The sequence below is a fragment of the Charadrius vociferus genome, unplaced genomic scaffold (assembly GCF_000708025.1).
Source record: "Charadrius vociferus isolate BGI_N301 unplaced genomic scaffold, ASM70802v2 scaffold450, whole genome shotgun sequence".
NCBI lineage: Eukaryota > Metazoa > Chordata > Aves > Charadriiformes > Charadriidae > Charadrius > Charadrius vociferus.
The window spans coordinates 3,806,559-3,831,807 of NW_009646931.1; the positions used below are offsets into that span (position 1 = coordinate 3,806,559).

The 25,249-nt window shown below is 38.2% G+C and overlaps 1 protein-coding gene across 1 annotated transcript in view; it reads left to right on the forward strand.

The window, feature by feature from the left end:
- Nucleotides 1–11,390: 11,390 nt before the first annotated feature.
- IL31RA (interleukin 31 receptor A) overlaps nucleotides 11,391–25,249 on the forward strand; it is a 24,667-nt gene continuing 10,808 nt past the window's right edge. The window contains exons 1-8 of the mRNA XM_009894691.1: nucleotides 11,391–11,442; nucleotides 13,514–13,810; nucleotides 16,102–16,222; nucleotides 18,420–18,586; nucleotides 20,011–20,162; nucleotides 23,161–23,326; nucleotides 23,944–24,026; nucleotides 24,564–24,780. Coding sequence (XP_009892993.1) covers nucleotides 11,391–11,442; nucleotides 13,514–13,810; nucleotides 16,102–16,222; nucleotides 18,420–18,586; nucleotides 20,011–20,162; nucleotides 23,161–23,326; nucleotides 23,944–24,026; nucleotides 24,564–24,780 — 1,255 coding nt within the window. The remainder of the gene's footprint in view (nucleotides 11,443–13,513; nucleotides 13,811–16,101; nucleotides 16,223–18,419; nucleotides 18,587–20,010; nucleotides 20,163–23,160; nucleotides 23,327–23,943; nucleotides 24,027–24,563; nucleotides 24,781–25,249) is intronic.

Here is a 25,249-nt window from a genome sequence, read left to right on the forward strand (position 1 = left end):
AGGAACCTAATGAGGTTCAACATAAGCAAGTGCAGGGTCCTGCACCTGGGGAGGAAGAATGCTAGGCAGCAGTATAGGTTAGGGGTGGACCTGCTGGGAAGTAGCTCTGAGGAGAAGGATCTGGGGGTCCTGGTAGATAGTAAATTGTCAATGAGCCAGCAATGTGCCCTTGCCGCCAAAAAGGCCAATGGAATCCTGGGCTGCATAGGGACGAGTGTGACCAGTAGGTCGAGGGAGGTCATTCTGCCCCTCTACTTGGCACTGGTGAGGCCACAACTGGAATACTGTGTCCAGTTTTGGGCTCCCCAGTTCAAGAGGGACAGGGAACTGCTGGAGCGAGTCCAGCGAAGGGCAACTAAGATGACTGAGGGTTTGGAGCATCTCCCTTATGAGGAAAGGCTGAGAGAGCTGGGACTCTTTCGCCTGGAGAAGAGAAGGCTGAGAGGAGACCTTATTATTGCTTAAGAGTATCTAAAGAGTGGGTTGAAGGAGGATGGAGCCAGACTCTTTTCAGTGGCTCCCAGTGACAGGATGAGGGGCAATGGGCACAAGTTGGAACATAGGAAGCTCCATTCAAACACGAGGAAAAACTTCTTTACGGTTCGGGTGACAGAGCACTGGCACAGGCTGCCCAGGGAGGCTGTGGAGTCTCCTTCTCTGGAGATCTTCAAGACCCGCCTGGATGCAGTCCTGAGTAATGTGCTCTGGGCAATCCTGCTTTAGCAGGGGAGTTGGACTAGATGATCTCTAGAGGTCCCTTCCAACTCTGAAAATTCCGTGATTCCATGGGAAAGTGTGAAATTCTCCTCCAGAGTGTTACTTGCGTGGATCTTCACCAGTGGTGATGTGGGCTTGCATTCACATCTCTCCAGATGTTCATCCCAGACTTAAGGCAGTGCCTTTTTCTGTGTCTCTCCAGGCCAAGCAACTCCTTTCAGTTTCTTTCTTTCAAGTCTATGAGACAGTAAGAATTGAAACTTCCTATTTAGCTGATTGCATTTGTCTCTTTTTTTTTTTTTTTTTCTGTGAAGGATATGATACAGGCGCTTGGCAGTGGTTTTCTTTGTATGTGCAATGGTAAAACTTAGTTCACAAAATGTGTGCAATATATGCAGTCATCACGGGCAGTAAAAGCTCTTTCCTAACTGCTGGCTGCTGAAGTTGTTTGTATTCACTCAAATTTTCTCAAAGTGGCGTGTCAGATTTAAATACACTGCCCCCATGCTGCTTCTGTGCTTGCACAGTTTTTGCCTCCTGAGACAAAACTATTTTGTGTTATGTTTATGTACACATCTGTCATGAGTATCACTTGTGCTTAAATTGGGGAAGCTGCACTGAACTTCTCATCACTAATGGACTGTGTGACTGTTCTCTTTTGAAGTTGATTGTCTAAAATAGTTGAAATCCAACTTCTAGCCTCCACATGTGGATTAAGACACTGGGCAAGAGAATGTTTTCATGCTTGAAGAAAGCTTCATGTATTGGGCAAAAGAATGGTTCAGATTCAGATCCAGGTTAGTTCAGATTTTTCTGTCAGATAGAGGCTTATCAGACAACCTGGTCTAGTGGGAGGTGTCCCTGCCCATGGCAGGGGGGTTGGAACTCGATGATCTTCAAGGTCCCTTCCAACCTAAGCCATTCTGTGATTCCATGATTCTATGATCAATAACAAAACAGGTCTCAAAAGGCATAAAACCCGGGAAGGGGGGTGGGGGAGAAAGAAGGGGGAAGCTGTAGGTTTATATCAAAGAGGTTGCAGTATTGAACTTAAAGATCTTGATTTTTCTATAATAATCACGTAAGTCTGGCTTTTTTTTTTTTTTTTTTTGCATTATTTGGTGCTTGTAGGGAACATTTTCAACTAAAAAATGCTGTACTGGGAGATCACAAAAGGTACCTGATTTTAGTAGGTGCTGTGGAGGCTGGTTTCACACTACTGTGCCATGTTTCAGCTAGAAGTTTTGACTAAGATATAAAAATTTTTTTTTTTTTGTAAATTTTACTGTATAGGTAGTAAACAAAAGAAAAACGGGATATATAACCTTTATGAGATAATCTGAATCAGTGGGGTGATGTGGCAATTGCCTTATGCAGGTCAACACCAAGATAAATATATTTGGGATCAAAGAATACAGAGGATGCTCAGCAGGACAAAAAACTCTTGGAAAGTAGTAACGTAAAGACTGTTTTACATGACTGTGTCCTCTGTTGCGGAAAAAAGAGCTAACATTTTGCTTAGATGTACAGTAACAGGAATAGCAGGTAAGTGTCTGGTAGCGATCTTATGTTCCTCTAAGAAGGTACATGAGGTGTTTAGCATCCAGCCGCGGAAGGTGGTAAGGAATAGGTGGGGGTTGACTGCGCAGAGGCTTCCCTATCATGTTGTACGTCCACTGCATTAATGCAGTGGAGACTGTAGCTCACTTCTGTAAATCTAGCTCTGACTATCCAGATACTGTGTCTGCACTTCAGGAAGGGTGTGAAATACTGGAGAACCTTCAAAGGAGAATATAAAAAAAATAACCAAAGGAAATGGAATACAAACTTTTTAAAGAAGACTTAATGTATACTCTTTACATTTATATAAGGTTGAGATGAATACACAGAAAGATATTTGATAGTGGGAGTGTAAGCAAGTGTCTTAAGCACTGTGAAAAAGATACGAGATGAAACGATGTGTAGGTATTGTCTATATTCCAAATTAACTCCTAAAACCAAGAATAAGTGATGCAATAGTTGTATAAGCACAAAACTCACAATCAGCTGAGTCTGTAATGAGTCTGAGTCTGTAATGTTTTCTAGAATGTATGATTAAATCTCTTTTTCAGAATGGTGTATTATGTGTACAGGTAAGCTGTGGTGCCACAGTCATCTTTTCTAAGTGATAAGAGAGTATGAACGTGAGGTTTTGCACTCATTTTGTTCTCTTTCCTTGTGTCTGGGTGAGCACAGGATTACCCACATTGTCCTCTGCGTTCTGGTAACACTCGCAGCACCACAGTAGGACAGGGATTATAACTATCCTGCCTTTTGGGGCTGCAGCTGATTCCCTGAACAGTCCAGGAAAGTTTTTATTTACTTTCTTGCGAAACACCGTTTGCTAATATTGTTTAAGTGGACGTGTGTTTTACTCTGGAACAGCTGGAATTGGTCTTAGTTTAAGAGGCAGGGCTGGACAAGCTCTAAAGGAATACAGAAAATTTTTCTCCTGATTTTCTGACAGGTATGTATTCTCTACAAACTTCAGGTTAAAACCACCCAAATCTGGCAACTATAAGAGATTTGGGTCTGGCCACCCTCTCTCAGTGGGAGTTCTACATTTCCTTAAAGCTCAATGCATGGATCCTTCTGCTCTGACCATCCATTTTCCTTACCTAGTTGCTTAACATGGTTCTTCGCCACCTTTGTTTGAGTGACTGTGCTCAAGGAAAGGGCACAAAGGCAACCGTCCGATCTAATGTCTTACTGACTGAAGACGTCTGATACAACATCATGTCTCAAAGTAGGCTCTTGTAGCCAAAATAGACTTTGTAGTGCCTCAAACACTGAGCCCAAGAAGAAAGCTCCGAGACCACCAGACCTGTACGTGAAGCCTGCTTAAGCCCTAGCTTGACTCTTTTTTCTTTCTCAGTGAAAAAAGAACAAGGAATGACAGTGCTGCTATGAGAGCTGCAGTTGTCTCTGGCAGTATTGCCAACATCCAGCTCTAGTGTTATCGATGGCCTGGCCATTCTTTTAGTGACCATTATCAAATTTGATATAATCCTGTAGTTAAAATGAAAAAAGTTACCAATATATCAAAATAAAGAAATTAAATCTTGTTTTGTGTTTGTAGCTTTAAGATTTTCCCTAAAAAAAGGAAAAAAAAATACTATGAGGTATAATGTATTAATCAGCAAACACATTTATTTTGCAGCTTTTTTTTTATGTAGCCGAGCGTTTTATAGCTTACGATATATTTAGAAGCTTATTTGTTGTGCTTGTTCAGAGAAGAATGAATTATATTCTGCTTACTAGATATGGATTAATTATTTTTCTGCATTAGTATCAGGCTGCATTTAGGTAAAAATTGGAATTTAAATACAATGTACAGCATTTTATATTAAAACATGTTAATATTCAATATGCTGTTAAAAGTCGTTTTATAACAAAAGAAAGGGTTCATTGAAACATGTTTTGCATCTGTAACTCTAGGGTATACCAAAAAATAAAAATGGTTATCAGCAGTTATTAACTGAGCTGACTTTTGCTGGTCAGTATGTCCTTCAGGATTTTAGAACAAAAGTATCTTATCTTTTTGTGCCTTTTTTTTTATTTAGAGACTAAAAGAGGAAAATGGCTTTCCTGCTTTTTCAGTTTCTGGTGGATTTGCAGCTTTTAAATTAACAAGTCATTGAACTTGATGAATACAGCCTTTGTTTCTATATTTTTTTTTCCCTCACTAGCGCATTTTTAGAACAAGTTCCTGCGGTTAAAAGTTGGCACAGCATTTCAAGGGTCTCTGCTCCATGCTGCTCCTTCAGATGTGTCCGTAGGCTTAGTGGTTTCTATTTTGTCAATAAATATGTATAGTTTGAATTTACTTAATTTAAGTTATTTTAGTAGATTATGATAGAATTATGCTTTCAGGTAGGCTGTCATAATTTCAAATTTAAATAGGTTTATTTTTCTGACGAAAACATATCCAAGTCCTGTTTAAATCAAGTTCTATTTAAATGTTAAAGTTTTAAATCTTGTTCATCCTGGTCTGAGGTTCAGCTGGCTATTTTTGGCTCAGCTAAGAACTGTGGGTTATGAAACCACTCTGCTCAGGAACTTTCATTACAGTGTCTGTCATTTTTCCCATGGATGAGCTTGTCAGTGCATGATGTATAGGGAGTAGAGCATTGGGAAAAGCCATTAGTTGTCCCTCACATTTACTGCTCCCTCCACTCTGTTTACCCGTCATTCTCTTCTCTGACCTATGTGGAGAAACCTCAATTTTCCTTTTCTGATGCTCCCTGGTGCTGTCCCTCAATGGAATCCTGACCAATCCTGGAAGCTGATGCTTCTGCACCCTGTTAACGAGGAAGGGGTAAATGCTGATGGATTTGAATCTTGGAGTCCTGAAAACTGATGGTTACGGCTTTTCCAGTTGCATCTGTGCGTAACATCTCAGTCGGGTGGCCCAGTGGGGCCAAGCGCAGGATCGGGTTCCTGGCATTCAGCGTTGTCTGATCTTGTGTAGGGCAAGGTCTGACTCTCCATATGGTGGCTGGCAAGGCAGAGCTCTACCAATTGCTGCTGGACACTAAATAAAAGACAACCATGTCTATTCATCTTCTTCCCTCTTTCGTGGTTGTTTGAAGAGTGTCAGACTTAGTAAGAAATGATGCCCTGTCAGGTTCTAGCAAAACTGTTAGAAATTCTTGAAGATGACTGGGCTATGTTTTATATAGTCTAAAGGCACTCCAACTTTCCACTTGTAGACGTACCATGTTCTTCATTCATGGTGTAACATGGTGTAACAGCTATGCTGCATGCAGAAGTATGTGTTTGTGTAGTTAAAAACAGTCTTAGAATTGGATCTGAATGGAAAAGCTTTCCTGTTGTGAAATGGGGGAGGAGGGTGACTAAGTCCTAAATAGAGTATGGGGAAAAGTTACCTTGGGTAATATTTTTCTTCTAACTTCTTTAAACTTTTAAACCATAGCTCTTCCAAACAGCTTAGATTTCAAAATGAAAATGGAAAACCAGAGGTTTTGGTATTGAGAAAGCCTTGTTTCATCAACTATGTTACACAATTTTTTATTTATTTAATGAGACCTTCATTGAGATTGTCACTTCCTGCAAGAAACCTGGCTTTGGTCAATCAGTTTTTTACATAGTTGAAGGAGACATTTCTGTTCACGCTATTTGTTTTGTCATAGACATTTAGCTTTTATAGGTATCTTGAAGTGAAGCATTTCTGAATTTATGATGTAGCTTTGACTCAGGAATGTTCTTTTATCACTTTTACATGTGTGATCTCTTAAGTAAACGGCCAAAGAGCTATTTGTCACGTATCAGTATAGTGACAACCATGTAAGGCACGAGCGGGGCTGTAACCTGCTGAGTCACTACTGTAGTCTCTGACACGTAGTAACTAGCAGCTGGCATGGCCAATAACCGGCTACTAATTGGTTTTGGAGAAAGTGGTAGGAGATGCAACATACCGTCAAGACTGATCCACAGCTCTCATCTGGGAATAAGTGTCATGGAAGTCTCTCTCCCCAGTCCTTCTCCTCTATTTCACCAACTCAGATGCCTGTCAAATCATGGAGCAAGTTGCTTACATCTGCTAATGTAGCACAAATACCTGTTTTGCTTAGTTTTCTGATGTTTTAGAAAGTGGAAGTGACTTACTGTGTGATGAGCACTAGAGGAGCACTAGATGAGTGGGAAAAGGGAAGTATGGGAAGCGTTGATGGGATCTTTGGCTGTTTAAGCTTTCGCGTGAGCATGTGGAACTAACCCTTTTCAATGGCACGTAACTTGGTATTGCGGCTAGATTTGCCGTGCCTGATCTTTCAGTGCTGTGCTCCACTGTGGTGGAATATGCAGTGGTATGTGGTATTTTTGGCACAAGCATAGTTCAAAAATGTTGTTGTGATTTCCCAATGCTTTTGAGTTCCAATTCCTTGCTTAAAAAGTGTGGGATTGCTTGAGCTACTCAAAGGAATATGATTAAAAGAATTGTTTTCCTTATTCTTGGAAATAGCTGAACTATTTTGGCTGAAATGCACCCTCTTCTGTCTCATGTCCCCTCAAATACAGTGAACCAGCACATGTAGAATATCATCAGAAACTGTTAAAGCTTTGCCAAGTTGTAATCAAAGAAAGATGGTGTGAAGTGTTTGATAAACTTAATGGGCTTTTTCCTTTTTTCTTTTTTTTTGTTTTCTTTTTCATATAACAGGTTGCTCTTTAACTCCCTGCTAGAGGTTTTGCACCCTTCAAAGTGTTCTGTGCTTTAACCAAGGCAGTGGTTCTACTCATACTGTCTTTTCATTTTTCTCACAAACCCATAGCAAAGATCTATAAAATAATTTAATTTCCAAAAGAAGGGTAGCGACTCCCAGATAAAGTTAGTGTCCATATCAACTCGTGGTTGCTTTTTTCCCTATTGAAATAGACTGTTAATTTTATTAAAAATGTTTCATAAATTGTTTCTTTCGTAGGCTGGAAGATACCTTGCATGTCCTACCTAGGGACAGCCATGATCTTTGTTTTGTTCTTGGTATTACCTGATTTTGGTTTTGCTGTTGTTTTTTTTTTTTTTTTTAGTCCACAAAGTAGGAAAACCTATTAGCTCTTGTTACACTTAGAGCAGTGTAATCAAATTCAGTATTGACAGCTGCTGTGTGGTGACAATGATTTTCTCTCTTTTTGCTCGATTTTTTCGTAGTTGCATATATTTGAAATGATGATGCTGCCTATATGATCTGGAAGCAGTTGTTTCTTGACGTACCATTGTCTAATGTCGTGGCAACTTTTACTGTTTTTTGTTATTGTGGAGTTATGTTCAGTGAATCTAAGGAAGAAGTCAATCACTAGGGGAAATTCTATAATCAGTCACGGCCACAATATTCTATTCTATGGTTGATGCAGGTAAGTGGAAAGTGTGTGTTTTTAACTATTGGTTTTCTTTCATGAAGTCTTTGCAACACAGAATACACAGTGAGCTTTTATTACCTGTTGCTAGCAGTTAAGTCTACTGAGAAGAAAGAATAGAGCTTTATTATTTATGTTAAGTGCCTTAAGCTCTTTCCTGTAAACAATTATATGTATGCTTATCTTTACATGCCACATAGAGGATTTGGTATTCTCCTGAATGAGTATATCCTCTGAGATTAAGGCCATATTCATAGAGCTGTTGCAAAAACATTTTATTTGACTTATAAAATTATTCACTTTTTAAAGTTTAAAAAAATGCTTTTACCCATATAGCATCTGTAACTCATTATTGATTTGTCTTTGGCTCACCATTCCTCCTGCTTTTGATTAGGCACATCATCTTGTAGTGCTCTTGGTTATTTTGCTTGCTTTTGTTGATGTTGATAATCATTTCTGAAGCGCAGTGGTTTTCTCCAACTACTAGTCTCCTGGCTAATGAAGTAGTGACTACATCAGGGTTTACCACAGCTGTATAACAATCATTGGTGTGTGTTCCTATGAAGTTGGCAAAGTCTTTTTTCAAGTCATCATTATGATTTTTCTCTATTTTTCATTGAAATGTAGTTTTCTTGTAGCCACGACTTTGGGACTGAGTTTTTTACTTTGATATCTTTCTTAAACTTTAAGAAATATAATAATAAAAACACACTTTAGTGCTTACAAAATGTATTATTAGCTTCAACAAAGTGGAACTGTTGGTATCTCGTCAACATTGCTATGGACTGTATTAATTCTGAAATTTGAAAATAACTAAATATTTTCAAATCTGCATATATTTTTAATTCTGCACCTACTGGTGCAGAATGCTTGGAACAGTTGCTTAAGGTTATTTGTTTTTATTGCCATCAATAGTGTAATTCATCTTTACTGCTTTGAGAACAAGAATTTACACCTTAGGTAACTTAAGTAGTAATAGGTTCCCTTTTGTAATTGCTTTGTTTCTTGTTGGTACACATCTTGCTACAGCTATATTTTAGGAGTGTGTCGCTGGGCAAACTCATCCTTCATTTCTCTTTTTATCCCATGTGTCCTTTTTATTTTTTTTCTCCTGTTTTGCACTGTCACAGCCTCAAAGTTTATAAAATGCTTCCTGAGACAGGCTGAAAAGAATGTTCAAGATGAGTTCTGACAGAAATTGAGCACAGAGCACTTTTTTATGATGGTAAAAAATTTAGATTACTCTAAAACTTTATTTTGTAGCAAAACCAAGGGGGACCACGTGGAAGGGACAATAATATAGGGGTAAACCCCTTCTGCCTGTATCCCACCTATAGATCTCTGTCCCAGACAGTGACCTGGTGCACACCTATTAGCTAGCATTGTCCAAACCTGCAGGAAGAGGAGATGCCTTTTTTGGTCTGAAAGCTCCTGGTATACCTGATCTATCTAGGGAGATAGCACTTGCCTCCCACCTAGAGCTCTTCTGAGATACAGATTTGCATGGAGAGCTGAAATTGCAGCAGCTCCTCAGAAAAATCCGAAATGGGGGCCCTAACTAACTGCAGCAATAGTAATGCCCACTTTTTGCTTATGAACATAGCAGCTAGAGCTACTTGTCCAGTAAGTAGCAATATTGGGCCCAAGGTCCTCATCTGCTGCAGGGAATCTGAAACCTGTATTTTCTACAAGCAGATCTCCGACTTACTAGCCAAAGGAGTAGTCTGGGTTGCAACATATTCTGCCCTTCATGTTGGAGTTGGGCTGCTTTACAAATAGGGATTGTTAGACAAGCTGATGAAGCATGGGCTGGATGAGCAGTGATGTGGCCCAAGGAAGTGGTTGAGTCACCATCCCTGGAGGTATTTAAAAGACATGTAGATGGGGGGACGTGGTTTAGCGCTAGACTTGGAAACGCTAGGTTAATGGTTGGACTTGATGACCTCAAAGGTCTTTTCCATTCTAAACAATTCTGTGATTCTATGATTGAAAACTGGCTGAACAAATGGGCTCAGAGTGTAGTGTGCAGTGGCACAAAGCCTGGTGGGAGGCCAGTGGCTGGGGGGGTAGCCAATACTGGATCCAGTCCTGTTTATCATCTTCATTAATGATCTGGATGATGGGATAGAGTGTACCCTCAGCAAGTTTGCTGATGACACAAAACTGGGAGGAGTGGCTGATACGCCAGAGGGCTGTGCTGCCATCCAGAGGGTCCTCGGCAAGCTGGAGAAACGTGCTGCCTGGAACCTCATGAAGTTCATCAAGGAAAAGCGGCAAATCCTGCACCGGGGGAGGAACAACCCCAGACACTAGTGCATAGGGGGCTGACCAGCTGGTGGGCAGCTTTGCAGAAAAGGCCCTGGGCGTCCTGGTGAGTACCGGGTAGAACATGCGCTAGCAATGTGCCCTTGTGGCAAAGCAAGCTATTGGTATCCCGGGCTGCGTCAGGAGGAGCATAAGCAGCAGGTCAAGGGAGGTGATCCTTCCCCTCTGCTCAGCGCTGGTGGAGTACTATGTTCAGTTCTGGACTCTCCGGTACAAGAGGGACATGGATATACTGGAGAGAGTCCAATGAATGGCCACAAAAATGGTTAAGGGACTGGAACATACAGGAGAAGGCTGAGAGGGCTGGGACTATTCAGCCTGAAGACGAGAAGGCTCAGAGGGGAACTTATCAGTACCTGAAGGGACAGTTCAAAGAGGACAGAGCCAGGATCTTTCCGGTGGTGCCCAGTGACAGGACAAGAGCCAGTGGGCACAAACTGAAACACAGAAGTTTCCCTCTGAACATCAGGAAACACTTTTTCACTGTGAGGGTGACTGAGTACTGGCACAGGCAAGTTTTGGAATCTCCATCCTTGCAGATGCATGCTCCTGGGCAACTGGTTCTGGGTGGCTGTGCTTGGGCAGAGTGGTTAGATCAGATGACCTCCAAAGGTCCCTTCCACTCTGTGGCTCTGTGAGCGATGGCAGCAGTGCTTGAAGTGAGGGGAATATTTGATCTCTGTCATTTTTCCCCTGGAACCCTAGATTCAGCTGTACCTTCAGAAGAAATCATTCTACTTCTTTGCTTTCCTCCTTTGCACCCCAGAGTTTTGGGGATTTTTGGCTGCTCAGCACTTCAGCTTCAAAGAGCAAGCCAAAGAAATGTGCTTTCCTTTGTCTTTGCAGTGTCCTCAAGTCTGGTGCCTGGGACACTTAGTGGGGATAAAAACAATGTGAATTCACCCTGTCTCTGGTGGATGATGACCTGCAACTGTTGCCCACTTCCTGAACAGCTGTTTCATTAGGTGGTGATGTGCAAGAGATGCGGATCATTCCCTCTCCTGCAACAGCCTTCCATTTCAAAAAAATTCACTCTGCCAAGTGAATCTGCTCAGAAGATGGCTAGGCAGGCTTGATTTCACATGGATGTAGATATATTTCTTCCCAATTCTTTACGCAGTCCTTGGAAGGTAAATTACTTAGGTGGATTGGATTGTCCTCAAAAGGATTTCAGGTGCACTTACCTCTCTCTCCGTTATAGGATACATATGCACTTATCTTAGCAAAATGGCATCAAATTTCACCCATCGTGTAGGAAAGTATCACTGAGACAAAGGAATACTTAACTTGAATGCAAGTGAGAAATGCTGAACAGCATTATTAACTCTTATACAAATGCTTATGGAGTATTACAGGGGCGTCTTTACTTGAAGTACATTATTTTTGTTTTTATTTTATGACAGCATTTCCTGCCCATAGTTCCTGAAAAAGAAATGTTCAACTGTTTGATTTGGATGTTCGTCCTGCTCTGCAGCTCTGTAGCAGGTATGTTTCTTGATTATTAACAACTATCTCACCATAAGAAAGTTTTCCAAAAGGTGACCTTCTCCAAATGGAATTTCAAAGGGTTCTGAAATGAAAAAAATGTATTTTAAAAAATAGAAATGTGTAGGTGATTGACTAAGTTGTGTACAGTATAGACAGAAAAATTAATTTATGGTACTCTTGATGTCCTGTTGTGGAATGTTAATTGTGATCATGATAGCCTGGATTTGTTATCTTTTGTATTTAAAGTATTAAAAAAAGAAGTATTTTAAAACTTACTTTGTTAACTGTTTCCCTGTTGTACAGGATATAGAAGGGGAATCTGCATCTGGAAGTCACATCACAGTTCAATTCTTTTTGGGTTGTAAAGGTGGTAATTTTGGAGATCTGCTCATGGAACAAATTAATGTTTATCTAACACATGAACACTTAAAATGTGGTTAATGTCTGCTGATTTTGGACTATTTTAAGTCAAATATTACCTATTCAGACATTCATGCATTGACTACTGATGTTCTCATTCCTAATTTTAAAGGTCACCTAATAATGTGTGACTATTCATTAACTTATTTATTAGTGTTGTAGTATCACAGCCAGTTCAAGCTGGTGCAGGTGACTGCTGAAGCTGGAAGAACAGGTAGTTCTGTGCTCCCTCCACCCCTCATCTCCCTCTCGTTCTGCTGGAGTGTGTGTTTGTGTGGCTTGTGAAGCAGTGAGGAATCTGATCTGGCTGGGGAACGATGTTATTTGTCGCCAAGTTTTTATTTTTCTTCTGTGTCCGTTTCCTTTTGGTTCACTACGCAGGCACTTCTTCTGGCCTCAAACCAGGACACATGCAAAGGGGATGACAGCAGTGAATAGGTGGTTGAGGACTAAAAGCGCTTCTTGTGACAACGGCGCCACTTTAAACTGATTAAGTTGAATAGTATAGGTTAGAATAGGAAATCACAAAGACAGATTTAAATAATGACTTTGTGATAATAATTGAAAGTTCACGTGCAATTTATCACAACTTAACACACAACAGTGATTTATTATATAGTGGTATCTGCGGCTTAAATTGTTTGGGGATTGCATGGAAGAGGGGTGCATAAATTTGTAGAAGCTTGAACAATATAGGAGACAGTGCAGTTATTTACTTACAAGGGTTATACAGTAAAATTTGTGTACTAGAGTGTGAAATAGCCACTAGTATGACTTTGAAACATAAAGAAATTACTTTGAAACAAAAAGTACCAAAAAAAGCATAGAAAGCAATTTACAGTTAATACATCCAAAAAGGAGAGGATTACCAGGAAACAAGGAAGAAAGTTTAATATTAGATTCCCTTTCATTCCTACATTCTAGCAAAGAAATTCTATCTGTAAAAGTTGTGGCTTTTTGATTTTATTTAACAGATTTATTTATGAAATTTGGCTTCAAGAAATAAGTAGTGGCAAAAAAATAAAGAGCTAGTTCCTTGCAGGACTCTAATGGATGGTTCTTGCACTGTTTGATAACTTTGCATCTGAATTCATTCATGCAGCCTGCTCCTGTGTTTTCCTTTGACATGCATTTTGTATACAATTCCTGCACTGTATCTAGGAATATAAATTCTATGAGGGGTGAAAGTACTAAAGAGATGTTGAAATATATTTCAGCTTAGTTGTAAATTTACAACTTACCAGTTTGATGTATTTTCTCATATAGTAATTAGTAATGATAACATCTAAATTCTATGCATAACTTTCACATACAGGAATGTTTTCTAAAAACAAATTTAAAAGACAAAAGTCTCGGTTTGTTTTGTTTTCAGCTATTAAAAAACATTTGAATTGAAATGTCTCCATTATTTCTGGGAAGGTATAGAAACATCATTCTTATAAAATACCTACGGTAATATAGTAATTAATGTGAACTGAATTTCCAAATAGCAATGTCTGATTCGAGTGACTAACTGAGCATTTTACTTGAACTCCATAAGAAAAAAAAAAATAATTAAATGATCTGTAGATAACAAAATAAGTTATCATTTTTCCACTGGTATTTTAAAAGGAATTAGGTTATGTGATATCTTTGATTTTGTTTTTAGATGAAAACTCCATCAGAGATGCTGACATTTTTCCTTCATCGCCTGAAATTGAAAGAAGATCCACCCTGAAAATGTTTTGTGTTCTTGGAAAACGCTACACACCCCACAGAAATGCAAGCCACATCATCTGGAAATTGAATCATGAATTGATTGCTCAGGAAAACTATAACATTGTGAACGAGACTGTATCTAGTGTCACCATCCATAATTTCACTTACAGCAAAGCTCATGTAAAATGTTTCACTAAGTACTTGGGCAAGGAACAACTTTTGGTTCACACTGAAGTTACATCTGGCTGTAAGTAGAAATGCGAAAAAATAAATTTTAAGATTTTTTTAATAACTTACTGTAAAAATTTCACTTTAAAAACAACTTTTTTTTTTTTTTTTTTTTTCCTTGTGGCATTGCAGGACACCTGTATTCAAGTATCTCCTTTTTTTTTTTTTTCTGAAATAAAGCATGAAATTGCAGGCATTCCTTACTGACACTGGTCCATAACTTCTCTGACCCTGACTTTTAGCCAGCTGCAGTGAGTGGAGGTTTTCTGTTGAGTTCAGAGGGTATTGGTTCTGTTCCTTTGGTTATGTCTTTTGTCTAGCCTAGCCAACTTCAGCTTTCTCCAGGGAGGGTTCCCTCTCTAATCCTCCATTCCAAAGAAATTATAATGGCAATCTTTTATGGAGAAGGTTACAGGGTAAATATGTATAGAAATTCTCTAATTTATTGAACCGATTGAGTCCAGATTATACTAATGTGTGCCTGAGGGTCCCAATGTAGTAAAGAAGTAATAAATACAGAAAAATACATCTGTGGAATAGAACCCAGCAGAAGGTATTGAATCATAACATCACAGAATGGTTTATGTTGGAAGGGACCTTGAAGATCATCGAGTTCCAACCCCCCTGCCATGGGCAGGGACACCTCCCACTAGATCAGGTTGCCCAAGGCCACATCCAGCCTGGCCTTGAACACCTCCAGGGATGGGGCCTCAACAACTTTATATTACTTAATTGTTTTGGTATGGATCCCACCATGACCTTTTTTGAAAGTGCTGAAGTGAAATTCTAATTTGTTAAAGGAAAAAAAAAATGCTGTTAGTGACGCTTTCTAATGTGTCTGGAGTTCCACCAAAATGTTACCCAAGTCATCCTGCCCATTAGGAAGAAAACGGATTACATCTCTATAACAACCTTTTAGAAAACATGATTTGACTTCTAGAGCACAGCCAGTCCAAAGATGGATCGGGTTGGTCATTGGCACTGGTCATTTTTTGGTAAAAATATCCTACTGAGAAACCTCATTGATGCAACTACACTTGAGGCTCTCCTAAAAAGGCCACCGGGTTATGCCATGGAGACGAGGAAAGTGTGGTGAGACCAAAAGGAAGACAAAACCCATGAGAAACTAGGCTTGCAAGTTCAACACTTCATACAACAACGTGTTGCTTCTTCCAAGAAGCTCACTGAAGCTTCAGACAGGTCCTAAAGGCCTTAACAAGGCCCCCAACCCCTGATGTACTTGCGTGAAATAATGCCAGTTTGGAAGTCCTTGAGATACTGAATCATTAGACAGCGTCAGATCCTTTCTAGGTTCTATTTGATATAATTTCTCATTGCAAAACCTTAAGGGGAACTGTCATTTTTAGTTGCTTTCACCATCTCTGATAACACCTCAAGCCTGGGTCCCAGTTCTTTAAGAAAGCAAAGAAAAAAGCAATGTATTGGCCTGTGTTTAAAGTTTAGCGTGGTTGTCAATAAAAGAAAGATCTTTTGAGTGTTATATTAGGTGGGACAGAAAAGTACTATTTTGGATAGAGGGTATTTTCAAGCAGTTTGTTTTCACTGGGTGCAGTTCTCTTCCCTTCAACTCAAATGTCTTCTGTTGAGTGAAGAAATCTGTCTTTAACCAAGAAGGCTTTGATGTTCTCACATTGCTATGAACCATTTCAGACTATAGAGATTGCAGAGGATTGGGTTGGTTTTTTTTTTATCTTGCTCGTAAGATAAAGAGAGTCCAGAACTAGTGATCTCTTCAAGCTCATATAGCTGTTTTTCCCAGGAAGTTGTCTTCTGCAAGCCACGGTCATGCAGGCTCCTCAGAGTAGGGGTTTTCACAGGGTATGTGGTTAGACATTCTGGGAAGGAACCAAGAGGAGTTTTGGAGTTTTATCATTCAGAGAAGAATGCCTTCCGAACATTTGTGATGTGTCTTTGTTTTCCTCTTGCTCTCTGGACTGGCCTTGAGCTACAGGTGTGTTGTGGGTTCAGGACAATGTATGTAGTATTTCAATATAAGATAGTTAATGAATTACTGCAAAAATCGTTTCAGGCCCACTTAGTTGAGTACTTCTGAGAAGCAGTTGGAGAAATGTCCCTGTTTCCCCAGGGGAAGAAAGATTGGTTTTTATTTTGGTTTTGTGAAGAGTGTTGAGGGCAGTAAGAAATTATAAAATTAAGTGCTATGCAAGGCACTTAGTGACGTTTGCCATAATTTGATTTTTGACCAACAAAATCAATTGTCCACTATAGCTACTTATTTTTACTGGACTTGACTTTTTTTTTTTTTTTTTAAAACCTTTTTCATTGTAGTTCCACCAGACACACCAGGAAATATTTCCTGCATTTATTACTTTGATGCTGAACTTAGCTGCACCTGGACTTCAGGAAGAGAAACAAATTTTAGGACGAACTATACTCTTTACCGAAAAATGTAAGTATAGGATGTATTGGTAAGTGGGTTGCTGGGGTGAGACCACCAGCTCCCTTCTCTTTATGTCCTGACTTCTGTTTAAAGAGAACCTGGAAACATCATGGAGTTCAGGGTCATGGAATTTCCTTAGCAAATTCAATTAATTTGTGGTTGTAATGGTTGAAAAAGGTTGAAATCTGATACCTTTTTAGTACGCTGTATAAAGGAAATGAGCATTCTCAACCCAATTTTCAGTGGACAGATGATTACATCAGAATTGATGTCCACATGTTTCCTTGAAGTAACATTACTAATTAGATCAAAAGCTGAATGAGCCCAGGTACAAATGGAGAATGGAAGCACTTTGTGGGAGTGTTACCCAGAAACTCTCTGTGTTACTAACTATCCTCGTTTTGGATGGGTAAAAAAGTCTACTTGATCCTCTACTTTAAACAATTCCCAGATAAAACTATTAAAGCCCCTGTTACTCTGCTTGACACCAGTAGGGTGTAACCTAGGGACCTTTGGATTCATAAAGTTTCAGTGAAAGAATCCAGAGTTAATTGTCCTTTTTGGATTGCTCACATCTGGGGATTTGTATTTAAAAATACAAGTTATGTTGTCTCATGCTTTTTAGTGGTTTTGTGACCCCGTTATAGAAGCATATAGAAGCACTTCATTCTTTCAATTTCCATGAAATTTTAAATATTGTTTTGGAGCTTATTTTTCCCTAAGTTACTGTGAAAATGGTGAAATCAGTGTTGCTCCAAGGCAGATCTCAGATACAATTTTGAAGGTGATAACACAGATTTTGTTCTAAATACACTTGTGAATCTGTTCTTCATAACCGTGCTGCTTGTAGTGCTCTTTTTCTGACTAATCAAGACTGTAGGTAATATGATTTCATGAAGCGTTTTCTAAAATGTCTGAAATTGTTCTGGAGAACTGGAAGGAATTCAGACTCCAAAGGAGACATTTTCTTATTGTAGGTTGTACTAGCCTATAGTATCTTTTTTATTTAAATGTTAGGGCAGGAGAACATCTTTAGTTTTATCTCCATTTTTGGCTTGAGATTTTAGACTTCCACTTTCATTAGGTGGAACTTATTTACTCCTTCTGGTGTTTCTACATTTTATAACTTAGCTGAGTTTGTGAAACTGCGAACTAGAGCAGCTATAGAAAGTAAGTTTCAATATTGTTCTTTCCTGTATCATCACAAATTCTTTAACCACGCAGTGAGCTGGATTGCAGAACTATTTCCAGTAAAATCTAACCACTGATTTCAATCCAGATAACTCTCCAGCTGAGTTTACCATATGACTACAAAAGCACTGGTGTAGGAAGGCAGAGCTGTGGATTTAAACAAACAGCTGTGCATGTTAGGGAAGATAGGACTGCTTCTTTTCGCAGCAGTGCAGGCATACACTAGCTTAAAAATGTTCATGAAATACCAGGCTCAAACTGTTTCTTGACTTACGTGAATGATCTGCTTGCTTACTGCAGAATGTGAAATACTTAACACAGGCCGCATGTATGAGTTTTTATTTGTTGAAGAATTTATCTGTGGGTCAGTAAAATGAAATAAATTTTGTTAGCTTTGCATCCCACACTACTTATTATAAAAGTATATGCTGTAAAGGCAGCATATTGTCAGTGTGTTCTTTCAGGAAAATTTCTGTTACCTTGTAATAGCTTGACAGTAGTACAATTTGTCTTTTCTTTTTCCCGTATTTAAAGGTTGAATAAAAGCTTGTTATCACATAGTTCCATGTGGCATGTGTTACTAGCTATATCTGGCTGTATTTTTAAAGGAGGTTTTGTGTGGGGTTACATGAGTTCAGTTCTCTTTGAGATTTTAATCTAAAATAATAATATAATGTGGATCCCCTATCAAGCCATTTTTACTCTTCATTCCTACTTCTGGAAAGTTGTCTTACTAATCGCAGCCAAAACTAACTGAATCTATGCAGGCTATTTATATGTACTTGCAGGAGCAGTAGAATTAGGAAAGATTATTCATTTGCACAAACATATCTTTTAAGGAGATGTTCACTGGTAAAAATGTCCTGCAACCTCAAAACCATATAAATAATAATTTATATGTTTATGTGTTTATGGAAGAGAAACCATCAATCAGTTTGAGTTATTCTATGAAAATCCTCTAATTTCTAACTGCTTTTATTTTTCTCCTTTGTTTTTTTAGAATGACAGAAGGAAGGGTGATACTTCCAAATGCAGTGGGCTCCTGCCAAAGCAAAACGGAGTCATGTTCATTTTATTATCCAGATACTCCATATAGTAGTTCTTTTTGTTTTCAGGTGAAAGCTGAAAATGTTTTGGGCGAAGCCTCATCAGATTGTGTTCCTATGCCTATGGAAAAAATAGGTAATTAAAAAAAAAAAGAGTTAAATAAAGCAGTGTATGTTGAGCTGACTGCGCCCCCCCCAGTTCTTTTTCCCTCCTCATGGCATACAGGTTAGAAAATGGTGAAACAAATTTTGTCATCAAAGTTGATTTACATAGAAGAAAATAATGAAAAAATAGCATTTTTCAATATAATAGTTTTGAAACTATTATTTGGGTTTCATTTGGTTTTAAATTGGTTTCAATTTTGAAGTGCCATCTGATTTTAATTAACTAAAATGACGAAGTCTCTGAAATCAGATTTAGGGTTTAATAAAATGTTTCATCTTTCCAATGTTTTTTCATCAAAATTTGGATGCTTTCAATTTAGTTGAAGCAAGTCTCTTGTTATGTTTTAATTGATGGCCTTTCCATGTAAAATTCTTTGAACTGGTTGGTGGTACAGTAGCAATTTTCAGCAATTTCTTGGTTTTACTGAGAGGTGGTGAAGGATGATAATGTGCTCCATTCACACTATGAAATGTCTGACTACAACAGTATTTTTTTAAGCTAATGTCTGACATATCCATTATAAATTACTAAGTTTTTAATTGTTAACAAGTAAAGGCCAGATACCAAAACTTTGTCAAACTAAGTGGTACTTGGACTGTGCTTTTGTATTTTTGAGTGGCACTAGTTGTTAGTGCAATATCTGGCTACAAATGAATAGTGATATTATAATTTCTCCAGGTCTGCCCATCATTTACTCTGCTGTTCTACTTTCTGGTTAGGAAAGCTAAAAAGCCACCCGTTCCGCAGTTCCCACGAGCAATAACACTTATTTGTCTACCTCTTTTCCCTCTGCACTGTGCTGCATTTTTCTCTGTTCATTTTAGTGTAGTTAATTAGCAAGCCTTCTAACTGGGTGCTTTTGCCCCAGCACTCCATCAGCTCTCCAGCCCTACCCTCCTTTACTCCCTGTGTTCAGACCTGCTGAGGCTCCTCATTCCTTTCTACATATTCTGTACCAGCCATCTCTTTTCTCCGTCCCAATCCATCCTTTTCTTTGTCTCATTCACATTTCTCTCCTCCTCAAATCCTTTTCTGCTGAGTTCTTCCCTCATCTGCAGTTCAGACTTGACTTTTGCATCCCAGCTCTGCTTCTTTTCTCTCCCCTGATGTTGTCTCTGAGTAGTGTTCTTCAGTGCTGATACAGAGGAAAGAAACCTGCACGTCTGTTTGAGAGCGAGTTTGTCAGCATTAAATCAGCTATGTGTGCGATCTCTTATAGATAACTTCCCATATGTGGGGTTATGTCTATAAAATAGACCATCATGTGGATGCTCTGATAGGATGTATGCTATTCGGATAATAGTTAGACTTCTTGGAACACACATAGACGGAGCAGTTCTGAACTTTTATAGAAGCTTTTTTCCCCTGTTAATGTCTTTGTTTCTCCATTCTAGAGAAATTTGAACCTCCTGAAATACTTTCAGTTAAAAAAATCACTGGTATAAAGCAGTTGCTTACAGTAACCTGGAAAATGCCTGAGAAGATTATCCCTTCACAAGATTTAATTTGCCAGGTTAATTACAGAAACTTGTATTCAAATTCTTCGGTAAGCTACATAAATTTTCTTCTGAATGTTAGCTTCTTTGTGACTAATTTCTTAATGTTATAAAAGGCTAAATAGAAAAAAGGCAACAAGTAGTTGGAAATAATGTTTAAAACCTTGTTATTTTAGTGGAGCAAAATTAGGTATGCATGATCTTAAGATCATGGTTTTGCTGTCCAGGATTAATTGTTCTCTTCCTTTTGGTCAATGTCTGTTTTGGTACATACCATGATTCTGAATATATTTCTGTGAAAGGCTAAGGAGTGATCGTAGACTAAGGGATTATACACACAATCAGTCAAAATATTTTATTTTCCTGTCGCATCCTGGTGATGAAAACAGCATTTACTCCCAACCACAATAGCTGAGTCAGATTAAGATGTACTAATGATACGTTAATTTTCAAGTGAATCGAAGTATAGGTTTTGAAACATGGAAAATAAGGGAAGTTATTTTTCTGATTTTGTCTTTCAGACACTTAAACTGAACTGTTACAGAAAAAACAGTTTTTAGTTATTTGCTTCTTTCAGATGGCCTGTTCCAATGCACCTTAACATGGAAGTGATTCTGTTTGCAGTCTTACTGTTTCCTCTTTCAAATTTAAGAATGGGCCAGGTTGCTTGGCTTGTGTTTTTAAGTTAATTAAACTGAGATGTCTGCCTTGACCTTACTATTTTAGACATTAGATGTGTAATTTTGGGAGAGAAGAATTCATCGGGGTAGCTAATAGTCCTCAGAGCTTAAAAAAGTTCCTGACACTAAAGATGTTTCTAATTAGCATGGTCCTTACATTTGCATGGAAAGCATCTTTACTGCAGACATGACATTTTAATTGTTAGATTCAGGATATAATATTTGGGGTGATCTAATTGGCAGGATGGCTGAGCTCCACCTGGGATATTAGAAGCTGAACTAATATATTTTTAAAAGACCTGTTCAAGGTGTTTATCCTTTTGGAGTTAAGACACAGGTGTCCTTGTGATGCTTCCATACATATGAGATCCTTCCCAAATGCTGAAAACATTCACGTTTTTGCAAAGTTACAGCATTATTATGTATTACGTCTATTTGTCAGCACCGACATAAGAAATTGCCTGTCCACTTTTTCACTGTCAAATACAGTCTACATCCAGTTTCTTCCTCAGAACTTACCTGCATTTTTCTACAGGCATTCTAGAGAAAAAATAGTAGCCATGATCAGTGAAGACAAAAATCCAGTGAGTTTAGTTCTGTAGGATCTTAGACAGGCATGATTCATAGTTTTGTCTGTAGCCAATCCAATGGCAATGGCCAACAAAGACAGCCTCAAACCATCAGTTAGATATAGGAGTTGTTTTTCTGTCTGTCAGCACAAACATGAAAAAAAAAAAAAGTTGCTTGAGCAAATGTCACATATTTTCTTGACTTTTTAAGCCTTCCTACCAAAAGAATCTAAATCGTTTTTTCCGAATTGTATTTAATGAGTGAAAAACAGACAACCTATTTTTCTACTTGCATATACTAAGTTTCTAATTAGAATTAAATATTGTTAACAGCTTTTTGGCAAGTAAATAAAAGCTATTCTGGGGTGCATGTGATTCTATGTCAGGTTCTGCAGGAGGTTGGTAATAGTTTTATTGCAGGTTGGCTAAAGCTTCTGTCACCTAACAGTGGTTTGTAGATCCCTGAATTCATTCCCATAGAAGGGAGTTTTCTATTTTTGACAATAAGTTTCTTGTGATCAGAATGGACTAAAATTTTGAGTTTCATTAGGCAGTGCACATCACATTGTGGTGTTCAAAGGAGAGGATGTCTGCATTTTGTACTGTTACAGTTTGGTTCACTTTTCATTTGAATGTTCAACTGGTGGAGGACAAGAATTTCTGCACAGATTTTTGGCTCTTGTTGTAAATGTACGTGACATTACTACTTCAATTTGGCTCTCAAGAGGGAACCTTCCTTATTCTAAAACTAACCTTTGCTGACTTGCTAGAATTTAGCTGGCTTGAACATTTTTTTTAGTGTCTTTCAGTGTCAGTTATCTGAAATTTGAGAGGAGGAGACTTGTTAATTATTGATTAATTTTTGCAGTTTGGAAGAGAAGACATTATGTTAGTGTAGTGGTTGTATCAGTTGCTCTGTACACGAACACTTAAATCTTTCTATAGTTCCTGTTGTTTTCTTCTACTTTCCATTGTGAGTCCAGTTGAGCTGACGCATCAGCTCCAACTCCTGGTTTTCATGTCTTCTTTCACCTTTTGTTTTGGAACAACAATCTAGCTTCCAACTTCTGTCAGTGAGATGTGAGTGGGTTCCTTTTAAGACGAGGAAATTACTCACCTTGTCATAACTTTTCCAAGAAGATATTGCATCAGTTATTTCTCGTACTCTTGTCTTCCTGCACCACTTAAAGGCCCCATCTTCTTTTTTTTTTTTCTCGGTAGCAGAATTTTTTGTGTTTTCATTGGTCTTTTCATTTTAGTCATATGCTGATAATCTTTGGCATGGCCTGCAGCCACACTGTTGTAGGGCTAAGAGCTAGAAGACCCTGTAACTCAGAAAAGAACAAGAGAAGAAACCAGTACCCAGCTGGCTCACAAGCTGCAGGCGGCCACTGCTTCCCCAGGAATGCTTCTGCTGTGAGGTGGAGCTGTATCTAGGACATTACGGTGATATTGGCTTTAGCAGTACCCATTTGCTTCCCACCAGTGGGAACTGCCTTCATCCAGCACCTCCTGAGGCAGCACAGCTGAACTAGAGTCGCGTGTGAGCTGCACACAGTTCAAGCCACAGTTCGGTCAGTACAGACCTAGTTTTGGCTCAAGTTTTGCAAATCCTGGCATTTTACAGGAAGAATGAAGATGCTACACAGAAAAATGAAATATGAAACAAGTAATTCTGAGTTTCAGAGGAGTGAGGTGGGAAACATGAAAACTACATCCTTTGTGTTTTTTTAAAACTGCGTCATATATCTACATGCAATCTTACAGCAAATAATTTTTGTTCATGTACCTACTTTCAGGAATTTGTCAGTGTCCCACTGAATTCTGCAGAGAAAACAGGATCATATAATCTCACAGGTCTGTGGGACTCCACAGAATATTCAGTTGCCATTCGGTGTATCAGTGTTGTGTCGATATTCTGGAGTGAATGGAGCAGAGGGAAAACAGCAAGCACAGAAGAGAAAGGTAGGCTAACTGTTTAGTATGTTTTTCTTTGGTTATACTTCGAGGCTTTAGGATTTATAATGGAAAACTGTATTTCAGCATATTATCGGTCCATTTAACTGAGAATTCTATTATTTAAACAGAACACGTGTATTTTGTTTAAATATAGAAGAATGAAAACTGAAAGACAAGATCAAGGAGTGGAGATTTGAAAGGTGATACAAACAACAGAGCTAAGGAAGAAAATGGGTGAATAGACAGACAGTGAAGAAAGGAAAAATTTTAGAGTGTAGAAGGAAACTGAACATTGCTGAGTAGGATAGTAGCAGAAATGTAGTGTAGCAAGTATGTCCAATAAAATGAAGTATAAGTAGAGAAATTAAATTGCCAGTTATAAAACAAAATGAGAAAATCTCCTCTAGAACTTAATAAATAAGAGAAAGCAGCAGGGAAACTGATGGAAAGAGAGAAGCTGTACTAATAAGAGAAAAAAAGGCACAATATTACACAAGGGAAAAATTTTTTTTAGTAAGTTCCTCTCAGACTGTATTTTTGAAATGTTTTGATTGTTTTTACCTTATTACACCAGCTTTTTAATGTAACAACAAATGTCAACATATTTTTGTGTCTTTAAATAGCTCCTTCAGAAAAAGTGGATTTGTGGAGGGTAATTGAGACTTCACACTCAGCTGGAAGTAGATCTGTACATCTTATGTGGAAGGTATATACTCTTTTCATTAATTAATAATCATATTGGTATCCTGCAGCTGATACGGTGTTGAAGTATTTTAGTGTTGTAGGACATATAACTGCCAGGGAGTTTTGCTGTCTTCAGAAGAAAACCTTGCTGAACTAAAGCAGAATTGAAAAGGCTTTTGTTGACTGAATGGTAGGTGAATAGAGTTTTGTATTCTGTGCAGAAAGCAAGGGTTTAATTGTGTTCAGATCACTGGAAAATCTGATTTAAAGTCCTTACAACGGCTCTTAAATAATATGGCTTATCAAAGTCTAGAAGAGTGATGAGAGGCTCTTTGTGTTTCAAATCTTAGTATTTGACTTTTGAATCTTTCCTTCAAAGAAATCATTGCAGCTGACTGTCCTGAAGCTGGGACTGAAGAAAGTACCTTGTGCTTCTAAATATAGTATAACTGTTTTGTAATTTATCTGGACTTTTTAATAAAGTATATACTTTTGATTACACAAATGACACTGTGAAACGCTTACATTTATAAATAAACACTGTATATTTTTTTAATAGCCATTAAACAGCTTTCCACCTTCTGGGAGAATTCTAGGCTACAAAATACAGTATTTTCCGGAAAACAATGCTGCACTTAAAATGACAAGCATCTCTACTGATAAGAAAATTAGTTTACCTTTAAATGAAAAGGCGTATATAATATCTGTTACTGCATATAACTCTGCTGGAAGTTCTCCTGAATCTGTTTTGAGGATTCCATCCACTGATGAAAAAAGTAAGATTTCTCAATATCATAATATATTTTTCTCATTAACAAATAATTATCTTCCTGCCATGTATTTAAGTTCTGTTATAGTGGAAGCAAAATTGTGCTAAGGACTTTTGCCATAGATCTATATTTATAGATCCGTTATTACGTACAAAGCTGTGTAGTCCGTTACTTTTTACTAGAAAAATATTATCTGGTTGTTGTATTTTGCTATCACATATCATGTTTTTGTTATAGACTATTATATTTGGTGTTTTTGTTTTGAGAGACAGTTGTTGACATATCAGCACTTTCTGATGTCTTATTAGAATTTCTATTTTATTACTTTCTGAGAGTTTTTTGTTGGTTTTTTTTTTTTAACCTTGGACCTCCTTAATGAATTTATAGAGTTCCATCAAATTCTGTCTTATCCCTCTACTAGGTCATAAAATTGTTTACCTGTTTTTCTGTTTTTTCCATGCTATGACATGCTTTT